Source organism: Dermacentor andersoni, chromosome 3 (assembly GCF_023375885.2).
Source record: "Dermacentor andersoni chromosome 3, qqDerAnde1_hic_scaffold, whole genome shotgun sequence".
Classification (NCBI taxonomy): Eukaryota; Metazoa; Arthropoda; class Arachnida; order Ixodida; family Ixodidae; genus Dermacentor; species Dermacentor andersoni.
This window is the reverse complement of record NC_092816.1, coordinates 63759949-63772944: the sequence shown is the minus strand read 5'-3', so window position 1 is coordinate 63772944 and position 12996 is coordinate 63759949. Positions and strand designations below refer to the sequence as shown.

At 48.6% G+C, this 12996-nt stretch overlaps 1 protein-coding gene across 1 annotated transcript; it reads right to left on the bottom strand.

The window, feature by feature from the left end:
- Positions 1–3877: 3877 nt before the first annotated feature.
- On the bottom strand, positions 3878–10342 carry LOC126543771 (uncharacterized). The gene is made up of 3 exons (XM_050190884.3): positions 9751–10342; positions 8037–8241; positions 3878–4451 (listed from the first exon to the last, which is right to left on the bottom strand). Exons 1-3 carry the CDS (start codon positions 9895–9897, stop codon positions 3904–3906), a joined length of 900 nt encoding a protein of 299 aa, XP_050046841.2. The 5' UTR covers positions 9898–10342; the 3' UTR covers positions 3878–3903.
- Positions 10343–12996: the final 2654 nt, after the last annotated feature.

The following is a 12996-nucleotide window of genomic DNA, read 5'->3' as shown; positions in this document are numbered from 1 at the left end:
CGACCAGCGGTGGCCTTCCCGCCTTCCAGAGGCCCGACAGCAGTGGTGCCACCATGTGCGCCTGGATCCGAATTAAGCGGCACATCGAGACACACACCAGTGAGAAACACTAACTAATACGTGTTTCGGACTAGTTGGAAATGCGCACGCGTACTTCAAGAACACGGGACGAAAGAGAACGTGTTCAGACAGGTTGCTGTGCTAATTGGAAAACAAGAGTTCTCGAGGCCCTGTGGCCCGATTCTACAACTGCAAGGCGGACAACAAAAATGCTACTGAAGTGCCCGCATGATACGAATTCGCTAGACGAGCGGCCCTATAGTAAGGCTGTTGTCTAATCTACATAAGCATATTCACTCCTTACACTGTAATCATCATCATTCCAATACTTTCCCTCATATATTCTCCTTTTCCCCAGTGCAGAGTAGCAGACTATATACACCAGTACAGATCGACCTCGCTGCATTTCCTGTAAATAAAATACGTCGCTCCGATGAATATATGAAATATAAAACTAAGAGAACACGTAACAACGAGATACAGTGCCAATGTGCAGCCTTTGGTTCACTTCGTCTGTGACGTCACGCGTAAGTGCATGCCGTTTGTTCTGCCGTCACTGTGGATGCAAGATATATAGCGTCTCAATTGCGCTTTCATTATACCCGTCCCCCCCTCTCTCTTTAATTTTGCAGTGCGCCCTTGCGCTGTAAATTTAATCGAAACAAGAAAAAGGTGCGATGGAGACATCACGCATTTACAAAAAATTACAATTACAAGAATCGCAAGCTCTCGGAAGAGCCCATTCCCGAAAAGCAGCCAAAGGTTAAGGCAATATGCTGGAGCAAATAAAGTCTGGCGAAGTGTCTTTATTTTATTTCTTTTTTATTATTTTCTTCCCCAAACTTAAGCTTTGTTTGTATCTTCCCTCCCGATTTGCGGGTGCTGCCTTACACACAGACAGCTTAATTAACTTAAGACACAGGATATGTCCATGCAATTCTTAGCGAATCCTTTAGGTATGCGTCGCACATCTCTGTGCCCATAAACCCCTCATTAACATTCTTCCCTCATCAAGAAAGAATAATGCAGGGCTCGCAAGGCTGGTTTACTACCCTGCACGGAGGACGGTGTAGCAACGCTCGACAAGCATCGTACACAGCATTCGTCAACCTTGTGAGAGACGGCTAACGGCTACACGGGTGGCGAGGCCTGCTGCTATATCTCACCAACTCAAACAAGCTTTGTGTCATTTAGATTTGCAACATCGCGTTGGATCTGCGGATTTTATTTCTTTTTCCTTTGTTGGAAGACTTGATTTCAAATTAATCGCCAAATAAAGGTTGCCTAGCTATAACGGGAGGAAATTAAAAGGGCAATGTTTTCCTTTCTTTTAACTTCGCACGAGAGCCGCAGTGCCAGCGCGTTGGTACTACGTACGTCACAAATTTCGAAATATTTTCGCACGTTCTGGCTGCTTTTGCTCAGAAAGTCTGTCTGGTTGGCGCACTTTAATTGCTTGCCTCCCACACGTGTACGCCGACATCCGACACGAACAGGCGCGTGTGACACCCACGTGAGAACGTTATATGGTAGGCACGTCGGTCTAAGGACAAGGAGGTTGTAAAAAGAAAACATCCTTGCCCAAGGAGGCACCGTAGTTCGGGGGTGTGGACCATCCGCTAAATCCACGTAACGTCACTGCCTGATTTCAATTACGCAACATGTGCCGTAAGAAAACTTAACGAAACGGTCAATTAGTGGAACTCGGTTAATTCACCAGCTGAACATTTCGGTTTGTCATGCCTAAAGTAATAAGAATGCACATCTGCCACAGTTAATTAAAATATATGTTCGGCATTAAAAAAAATGTGTATGATTGCGTCAAGTTGAAACGATACAGCGACCCCACTAAAGGAGCCGAGCAGAGCCGACCGAGAATACAAAATTATCAAGTTCGTTCTTGCAAGCGTCACAATTAAGTCTAAGCGCGCATCTACCACGAAAATCCATCTGTCACGTAATCGCCCCGCTACCCGATGGATTCTGTAATTAATAAGCAGCGTTTACGGGCATGCGTTATCACGAGGTGTCGTCTCAGCGCATGCGAGTACATTCTCCCAGCCCAGTCAAATGAGCGCCACAGTGAAGCTGGCTTCTTCGCGCAAAGTGTCTTGCCGTGGTGAAGCCAGCTTTCTCTACGCAGCGCTTGCCACTAATTTGCACTGAGCCAGCTCTACCTCATCAAGGATGGCACAACCTTCAAAAAATATAGTTGCCATCACTTGGGGATGACTCGGCACCCTGATCATATGACACATCATCATCTGGCATCTTTGCCTCCTGAAGAGCGGGGTGTATCAATACCACCTAGACTAGTCTAGGTAATTCTGGATGTATGCGTATGTATATCATAGCCCGTGAATAAAGTCGTTTGTTGAGGTTAGCGCTTGTGTGTGTCCACCTGCGTCGTACGCGTCTTCCACGCACGAAACGTTCACCAATATGCCGTAGTCGGACTACGAAAGGGGCAGCCAATCTTCCACTCTTTCGTATGGGTCTATACATAACCACACTCACACACAGACCGAACATTTTAGATTACACATTAGGGCAACATAAACTCTTACGACACTGTATTAGCACTGCGCGCCATCTTACTCTGCCGCCGCGGAATAATCCCAGTGTCTGCGGCAGAAGACTTCCTCCCACTGTTGGAAACCATGCATGCAACTCGGCAACCACGCTATTGCCTTCTACCGTATACTGTGCGTTATGCTTCAGGTATGTGTATAGCGCGAAGTAGTAACAGCAGCACGGCATGTCAAACAGGCGTTTCTCCCATTCCTCGCTCACGCACGCGAGATTGAACCGCGTTCGCCGGCTCACCCTCACACGCTTTCACTCATACTGAACCTCACGGCGACGGCGACGCCGATGGTAGAAATCCGCCTGGAGTGTCCAAATTGCTATCGCAATAAAATTGGCGGGGGGGAGGGGGCGGCGTTTTCGTTTGGGTTTTGTTGCTTCAAGCACTGGCTGTCTATCTGGGCTTTGTTTTTGTTTTGCTGTGATATTTTCCGGTAACCTGGATAAATAACCGTTCTTTTTCTTCTCACACAGACCTTAGTCGGAAATTAAAACTCGTCCCTGTCTTTAAAGGGCCCCTCACCAGGCCACAGAGCAAATTTGGTTATACGCTGGAAGTTGTTACGTGTCCTCTAGGGAGCGTTCTGCAGCAAAAATTTTTCAAGTCGGCTCAATAATGGCCGAGATAGATATATTTCCGGGCCGCGAACCCATGATTTCAGGAGGCGAGCTCCACTGCCCACCCACTCACTGCTCCACTCTCTCCACTCACCCCGTCTAACCTCTGCAAGCGAAATTCCTTCCCTGCGTTCTCCCATACCGGACCTCGAGGATCGCGTGACACATAAGTCACGCGCCCCGCCTTCATTTTTTTTCTCTCCTCGCTTTGTTGCGGCGCGGCGCACTTCCGCTGACGGCGTCGCTCGCGAGCTGTTGTGATTGTTTCGCTTCACGCAGCGCACGATTTTTGCGCTGTGCACAGGACACCTGACTAGCGGTATAATTCTGCTACACGAATACTGAGGCAGACACAAGCGGATCACAGAGCATGATCCCGTGCTGGAACACAGTAGAACATGACATAGTTTCGGTATCTGCGCTCGCGACTGCATGACGTGGGAACAAGCAGACGAAACGGAAGTACATCTCTCTTGCTGCGGTGCGAAGTAAAACAAAAGAACATGCAGGACCTGTACATGGAGGACCTGTGATGAGTGAGCTACTGAATAATACTTTGCAATGTGGTAAACGTACCTTAAACCACGCATCATTATAATTATTGCCTGGTGGATGTCGTTGGGCACGACCTCGTAGGAGCTATGGACAGGATGCTACATAGCGAAACCGCGAGCTGGCCAGCAGTCCTATACCGTATACGCCAGAAAAGCCCTTTGCACTCGTCGACGCGGCCCTGCGGGAAGGACGCGCGCGTCCACACACACAGGTCGAACATGCCTGGCAGCAGTTGACGCCGATGGCTTCGAGCTGCCCCGCCGAGTCCACGGCGAGGCAGGCGCGCACCGCGTCGGCGACGCTCTCGCCCTTGGCCGTGAGCCGCTCGTTCTGGCAGCTGAAGCTGAGCCAGGCCCTGGCCCCCGGGAACTCGCGCAGCAGCCGGACCAGGGCCAATGCCTCGCGCAGCGCGGGCACCGTCTCGAAGGCGAGCAGGTCGCAGCCGCCGGCGCGCACCAGACACCGCACGCGGGGCCGGTGCCAGTCGAGCAGCTCGTCGCACGACAGCCGGTCCGCGTAGCTGCCGTTGTACTCGGAGCCGTCGTACAGGTACGCGCCGTACGGACCCACCGAGCCGGCGACGCGCACCGCCGAGGCGCTGCCAGCGCTGGACTCGGAGATGCGCGGCGGCGCTGTGCACGCAATTGGAAAGCGATTTATTATAGGCGTCGCCGTGTTTCTTTTTACAGCGACAGCTGCGTATACTCGGAGTTGCGCGCAGCAACTCGTTAAACACAGCAACGAGGCGGACCGGTGTTGCAGGTCAGGATATCCATCACGTTGGAAAGGAAACTGTTCATCAATTTTTTTCAGTGATTAAAAGCGGAAAAAACGAAAAATAACCGCGTTAGATTGTTGCGAAGGCAAGAAATCGCACGACAATTAATTGATGCGCGTGTGCGACTATACGTGGTTCCACGGCCGAATGCGCCATGCTCGGCAATAATTGACCGAGGGGTACGACACACGGTCGCCGGCGAACATTTCTCATGGCGCCGCAGGCACACACCCACAATATTCCCCTTGATTTTGTAATCGGTATAACGCGAGGTGATGCCATGGAAGGCATCGATGTTCAGCGTTTGTCCTGTGGCATATGTTTCTCTGTGTGTCCTTGTTTCAATCGCACTGGTTGAGCATATATATAGTTCTAAATGCAAAAGGACAGGCGCACTGCGCGGAGGAACATCTTCGTGTCAAGTCAGGATGGTGCTGTCGAAAAATTGTGTATTGTGAGCCCAATATTTGCATCTAGTCTTCCTCATGTATACATATATACAATATCTAATCACCACTAGCCGCGACTTCTTTGTCGTTACGGCTCAGAATCTTCTATAATAAAGTTCCTCAGAAGTGGTGGAGGTGCTCGGCATTGTGGTGGAGAAGTTGCGGAGGCGCTGTGTTTGTTTCAATAGACCTTGAATCTAAGCGGGTGAAAGGCCTGGGCTGATGGCACTCGTCAGGATAGAGGATGATGATTTGAGAGGAGGCGAAGTTGACTCCGTCGATGTAGCGCAGAAAGAGGAACGAGGCCAACGGGTTGAGTATCAAAAAATATAAATTATATAGTGCACCCATACCTTGTGAGGGCAGAAAAAATCGCTGCAAGAAAAGTAACGACAGCTGAAGCACAAAAGCTAGAAGCCTAATAAATGTTTACGAAGGACGAGGCGAAGAACGCGTAAGGAGCCCGAGCAAGCTTTAAATCACCACCACCAGACCCCATAGCAAATTTCGGCTATACGCTGGAAGTTGTTGCGTGTCCTCTAGGGAGCGTTCTGCCGCAAAAATTTTTCAAATCGGCTCATTGATAGCCGAGATAGAAATATTTTAGTGCCGTGAACCCATTATTTCAGGAGGCGCGCTCCACTGCCAAGCGAGGCATTCTCTCCACTCGCCCCGTCTAACGTCCGCAAGCGAAATCCCTTCCCTGCGTTCTCCCATACCGGACCTCGAGGATCGCGTGATGCATACGTCACGCGCCCCGCCTTCATTTTTTTTCTTTTTCCTCGCTTTTCTTGCGGTGCGGCGCACTTCCGCTCACGGCGTCGTGCGCGAGCTGTTGTGACTGTGTTCGTTTCGCGCGGCGCACGATTTTGCGCGCTGTGCACGAGGACGCCTGACTAGCGGTACAATTCAGTCCTACACGAATACCGCGGCAGACACAAGCGGATCACAGAGCCTGATCACGCGCTGGAACACGGTAGAAAACGGCGTAGTTTCGGTACCTGCGCACGTGACTGCAAGAGCGTGGGAACAAGCAGACGAAGCGGAAGTGCATCTGCCTGCTTCGGTGCGAAGTAAAACAAAAAACACGCAGACATTGTGTTTTTTTTTTTTATTTCTGTAAACTTCAATTCGTCAATTAAAGCAACAGATCACACCAATAACAGATGTTGCCTTGAATAATTCTCGAAGTCACGTTTCTCGATGATTGACGTCACACTGCGAATACGAGTACGTAGGTGCAGGGACACGAGCACGTCATCGTCCGGCTTGGAGCGCAGTCGCCGCGAGGGAAAGGGCGTTAGGATTGAAATTTCAGACCTTTCCGCGGCGCGTAGCGACGTAATACTTTGGAGACACGATCGTTATCGCACAATGTATGCTCTGCGCTTGTCAGCTCAAAATGGCCAGATGTGGTGAGGGGCCCTTTAAAATTAGGATTGACGAGGACGTGCATATCACATCGGGACGTCCGGAAACCTCGCTGGTGGCCTATAACAACAATAATAATAATAATAATAATAATAATAATAATAATAATAATAATAATAATAATAATAATAATAATAATAATAATAATAATAATAATCTTTACATATTTATTGCTTCTGTTTTCAAAGGCACGTACATGCGTGTCCGGCTTTCCTTTGTGTCAAATGAAACATTTAATAAATGGTGAATTATACGGACTATATATGTGATGTCATTTGCCTTTAGAAGTACGCAGCGGTAATTGAAATGAGTAAGTAAACATAATTACAGTAATCATAACAGTAATCAATAGGGTGAAAGAAACATCAAGTTGAGACAGGTCACCGACGTATTCTCTCAAGACTGCATTCAGTAATTTGGTGGAAAAGCGTTGGTATACCAGCGGAGATAATGAAGACCAAAACTCTCCCCCCCTCCCTTCCTCTTCTTTTTTTTCTTATTTTCACGCACAGACCTAGCGCCGCTGCGTCAGTGTGACGTCACTGATCTCGGCATTTTCGTGAATGGACCGTGTTCTTTTTTTATATTTTAGTGATGACAAAGTTTTAAATACTTGCTGACTGAGTCCATGGTTTGTTTATGACAGTAATTAACTGTCATGTATTAAATGATAAGTAAATAATTAGTCGCGGGCAACCAGTGTCACAATTCATGACGTCACGGAGAGCTATGGTGCGGGAAATTTAAGGTGACATCGCGAAAAAACTGCTTAGAAAGCAGTTTCCATGCCTCGGCTCAAGGCAAGACTGACGTTTCCGGTATTCCCGGTCTAAGCGAGGTTTATCAATGCAGCTTAACTTAATATTACTATACGTGTCCACAGTAAATTTAGAGGAACTTGAGTCACGCTGCATTAATAAATTTCACGAATGTAATAGAGAATCGGCTACTCTAGGGGAGGGCCTGGTAAGCCAAATCAAAGCGCAAAAACGAAATACGGGTGGACGCCCTGGCGTCTCGATCTGCACCAGTTCGCAGTGACGTCATTCATCGTTTCTGACAGCGCCTATACTCGAATCTATAGTCAATTGTTTATCGGCAATGAAATGGTACATTGCATTCTAAAATACAGGCTGCAATTAACGTCGCAAGTTTCGAAAATATCTTGCTCGCCCCAAAACGACAAAAATACTATAAGATATTTTGAAATCCCTGACGTCAAGACGTACCAACGCTGTGTTTTTACGCTCAAAATTGAAGAACAGATATGAAATTTCGTTTTCTCCGGTAATGATAAGTCAGACTTCGTTGTAACGAAACGGCCGGGATATAACGAATTAATGGACATAACGAAGTGAACTTAAGTTAAACATGCCACGATGGACATAACGAAGTAACAGACATAACGAAGTATAGTTTTATAGATTGCCCCTTCAACTTCGTTAAATCAGGTTTTACCGCACTTCCGCAGCTGAATGAATGAAAATGGGGTTCTTAGCGGATTCTTTACTACACACGAAGCTTGACCGATTCATATAGCGCTACCTCGAGGCGCGCACCTTTATTTTTATGCGTTCGGTCATCGGCGCCAAGTGTGCGGGGCATGTCGAGCGCGCTCCGACGCGCCAGTCTGACGCTGGAGGCGATGAGGTCTTCGGCCTCGGAGACGCTGACGGACAGGTGCTCCTGCAGCGCCTGGACGCTCGCTCGCAGAGTACAAGTCGTCAGCACGTTGCAGCCGACGCTTAGGTAGTCCTGGTAAGCCTGCATGCGCATCGCGGCGTGGCATACAGAGTTCGTGTATTCATGCACGTCGCTTATTAGGAGCTTTAGTTCAGGGGACGCGAGCGGCTTGCGTACGCAAGAACTAGGGGCCACGGTACTGCGCACGCGCAGACCCCTCTACGTCTGTGTCTGCGCATGCGCAGTACCGTCGCCCCTATAGTTCTTGCGTACGCAAGCCGCTTGCGTCCCCTGAACTAAAGCTCTCTATTAATTAAACGCGCGAACACTGCAGCATGTGTTAATGATCTTATTCTGTCCCGACATCGGCACGACACTGCTGAACTGCAAAAAATGACGTCAGGTCTTGCAGACGCTCGCTACACAAGTTGATCGAGAGTAGTGCGTCGGCTATACTGAGACAGCAATGTATATATACGTTCGCATATACTTTACGTATCAGTGACAGATAACTGTATTTTTCATTCGCATACACGCCTTGAACATATGACGGGTTTATTGTTCTTAGCTTCACCAGATCATAATAATAGTAGTACAGTAATAAACTCTGGAGTTTTTTTACACGCCGAAACCACGATCTGATTATGAGGCACGTATAGTGGGAGACGACTCCAGATTTATTTGACCACCTGGGGTTCCTAAACCTTAATTCGAGTAAACATGCGCGTCTTTATGTTTATTTTATATTTTTTTACGCCCCCATCGATATACCAGACCGCGTTTTCGAAGTGAGAGACGCCGCACCAATGGCCACCCGCCATGCAAAGGGTACCATGCAGTGGAACTTAAGTCGCAAACTCGGCAGAGCGGACGGCATCGCGCTGACCCTCGAATTACCTACTCAATACGGTACGATGATAAATAAATAAATAAATAAATAAATAAATAAATAAATAAATAAACAATTGTCGGTGACTCCTGCGCATTGAAGATCGGAGTTGCTTGTCATACACCACCCTACATACCGCTGTGTTTCAGACTGAATGATGCGAGCGCCGATCACAAAATTATTTCTCAGACGTCGCCGACCAAATTTGTTGACGATGATTGATATACCATTTTTACTCGTGTATCAGGCGTTTCCCTTAGTGTAAAGCCCGCACATCCACTTCGGAGTGCGATAATAAATTTGGAAAACAAAGATGCTTTACTAAGCGCAACGCACGTACTCGAGTGCCGGTTAATTCCCGCAAGCCGCTACAAGATGTCCTTGCCAGAAAAAAAACTGTCGGCGACTTCAATTGTGTTCATAGTCGGCTGCCAGTGGTTGCATGTATTGGCATAGCAGCCCGAGCGCAGTTCAAGAGCTTCAGTGAGCGTATAAGGCCCGCAGTGTATGAGGCCCGCAGCATATAAGGCCCTGGAGCGCAGTTCAAGGCTTCAGTGAGCGTGTAAGGCCCGCACCTGGTAAAAAAAATTCAGAAAAAGAAAGTACGCGTGCCTTACACTTGCAAATACGGTCACCGCGCAGAGCGAATGTGCGTGGCGTGTGCGCAGAGGGCCGGGTCGTGACGTAAAGGAGCGTCTCACCTTGACGATGTCGTCTGGCCTGGTCGCCAGAAGCCTGGCCGTCCAGAGCGGGTCCCCATCCAGGTCAGACCCGATGACGGTGTCCAGGCTGCCGTTGACGACAGACGGCTCCCCTCGAGGCCCTGTCACACCGGTCGCCGCCATCATTGTCCCTCTTCTTCGTCTCAATTTCTGGCGCGTGTCCCACGCGTCACGGCCGAACAGCAGGGGGCGTCCGTGGCGCGGGCCACAAAGCGGGAGGAAAAGGTTATTAGCAATGAACGTGAAAAATCTAAAAACGTTGGCAATGAACCAGTCCAAGCGCCGCTCTTTAAGGCGTTAAAGAAAGCGCCGCTAAGATAAGAGATCCTCGAAGAGCTGGGTTACCACCCTGCGGGATTCCCGATGGTCAGTACCCCGATGCCTAGGTGCATTCGAGACAAGTTCGAAGTGGCCCCTGTGCCCCGAAACGTCCATACCGTCCACAACGAGGGCAGACGCAAGGCCAGAGCAGCCGCCATCCTCAAAGAGATCAAGCAACGAGACTATAGAGCAAGCTTCGTAGACGCCGCGGAGTACAGCAGTGGGAAGACCTTTGCCGTCGTTGTGGTCGACTCCAGCGGCAAGATTTACAATAGCGCCTCCATTCGCACTTCAGACCCCGGAGTCGCCGAGCAAGCCGCGATCGCCCTCCCGCTGCTAGACGGTCGTGGGTCTGAGATCTATAGCGATTCGAAAACGGCAGTTAGGGCTTTTCAAAAGGGTTGCATCGCCAAGCAAGCTGCTCGTCTTCTTAGCAGCTCGAGTCCATATGCTCGCATCATTCAATCCACTGGTTTCCCGCTCACGTAGGGTCGGCCGAGGGTGCTCCCCCGAACCTCAATGAGTCTGCTCACGAGGCTGCGCATGACCTCACATGCAAGGAGTGAACTATTTTGCTGTAGGGTGCAGTTTAATACATCAAATTGTTTATTTATCTGCGAGAAACATAATGCAAAGCCCATGGTAAAGTATTTATTGATTCGCTCGAGCGATATTTCAGTTGTGGGTATAGTACAGCGAAACCAATTACTAAATGAGTGTATTACAACGCAAATTTGTTCTTACAAATTTTCGTGCAGCGACGGCGTGCGACAGCGCGATCGGTATCAAATGTCAGTCAATGAATACAGTCACTGGAGAGCTATTAAAGAACATCTAGCTAGCAGCGCAATTAACCTGCGTCGGAGTCCCGAATTTCCGCTTTCAAACGTACAATCATATTAGTGATTATAAAATAAAAGCAACCTTGCTTATACCTCACTCGAATAAACAACTTTATTGCGCGTTTCTTTTTCATTTTATTTTTTTAGCGAGTGTTCTTTTGTTTCTCACGTCGCGTTTTACCGGCTCCACGTTGGTCACGCTATGAGTACTCAAGACGGTACAATGATAAATAAATAAATAAATAAATAAATAAATAAATAAATAAATAAATAAATAAAAACAATTTTAACAACAATACGAACACCGCTGCGGTGCATGGTGAAAGCTGATGTAGTGGCCATTGCTTGCCTCAACTACTTCCGTTGCCTCCGTGTTTACAATGGATGTGTATGACCTCTGTTCCGGGAGATGTCGTAGAGGGTGACTGAGTGGACAACACGAAGCTTTGGCAACAGCTTCAGAAAACCTGCAAAAGCGCTTTCGGCGCTGATTAAGCTATGTCCAAACGGAGCGAGCAGCGCATGTATATGGTGCTTGTTCTAAAAGCGGGGCTAAACATGTATTCCAAGCTATTCAAACTTTCCGGTCATGAACTGAAACAAGCTTAGTGGGTTCTAGCTGCTCTTCGTTCTTTATTTGGCAGATATTTTGAAGCAGCGGCTTGTCATGTATCTGACTCAGTAAAGTTCCTCGTTGAGATCACTATCGGTTTATTGGAGAGCTTTAGGTTAGGGGACACAAGCGGCTTGCGTACGCAAGAACTAGGGGCCACGGTACTGCGCATGCGCACATCCCTACGTCCGGGTCTGCGCATGCGCAGTACTGTGGCCCCTATTTCTTGCGTACGCAAGCCGCTTGCGTCCCTTAACCTAAAGCTCTCTATTTTCTGCCTAATCGCGGGGCGCGAATGTGCACAGTTCCGATAGATTTGTTTTTTTCTGCGCATGATTCCACAAATGTAGCTTGAAGCGTAGCTGTTTTGTACATTGTAATATCTTGTAGACGCGCTTGTGGACCGTCTTGTAGACCCTCTCGTGGACCGTCGAGAAACATTCAGCTTCGATCATTTGTGCGATATCGGTGTAGACCGTCATTTATTGTGCGTATACAGTGCGCATATATTCAAGTGTGCGCCCATTCATTCACTGACACGTTGGTGATAGAGTGGGCGTAAGTTTCCGTGCCAGTTGAGGTAGATGTATGCAGATACTGTGCGCGAAACTTACTCCGACAGTCACCGGCGCTAAGTACTCCCTCTGTCGTTGTTTAACGAGCAGTACTCTTTCCGACGTTCCTGGGCTGAAGTCCCTTTTTGAAAATCAGCCATACAACGCTGGCGGATGAGCAAATAGCTGCATCCTCGAGGAAAGCCGTATACATCTCGAAGTGCGGGACAGTTGTGGCAGCGGTCCGCGAACTTGGCCACACAGATTCATTTCATTCCTTAATGTGCAAGTCACTATTTTTGCAGTCATCTACTGGACACGTCTTCAATCCACATGATTCAAATCAACATTATTGGAGCACGGCGACTGTGCCTCTGCACAGTCGCTGAGGCCACGTGCGGTGCGTCGGCGGAAGCGCCATCTCGTTTCTCTAGAACAAACTACTCCGCGAAAGGTGGCGGCGGTGATGAATTGTCACTAAGCACAGTCAGCGAACAGACCCTACAGTTGTACGAACGGTCTGAGAACTATAGCTTGCACAGCTTCGCTGTCTTCGGGGCATCGATCGCTCAGTGCGATTATGCCTGCACAAACACACGGGCGTCGCACGCAGCAAGGTGAAAAATTTTCGTAACTTTACATTTTATCCGCTCCCAATCTGGGTCCTTATAAAAGCGACGCTTGATATAATATAGCCAACGCCTACATACTCTTCTACCTATCTGCTGTCAATCGGTATTCCTCCCCGTGTGGCTCAGGTAAACTTAATTTGCCAGCGCTAAAGTTACATTTCCACCTTCCCAATTCGTCCGCGGTCTCCCGGCCCGCATGCAGCGCAAACGAAATTATAGGCTGAACCATACGTACGCACGTTGCTTATTCAATTAGGTCTCCG

Bases quoted from the DNA above. Each gene is read 5' to 3' on its own strand.
- LOC126543771 (XM_050190884.3), bottom strand. From the start codon at position 9,897: ATGATGGCGGCGACCGGTGTGACAGGGCCTCGAGGGGAGCCGTCTGTC. The intron at 8,242-9,750 runs GTGAGACGCTCC...ATGCGCATGCAG, and splicing joins GGCCAGACGACATCGTCAAG to GCTTACCAGGACTACCTAAG. The intron at 4,452-8,036 runs GTGCGCGCCTCG...TTGCGTGCACAG, and splicing joins CCGAACGCATAAAAATAAAG to CGCCGCCGCGCATCTCCGAG.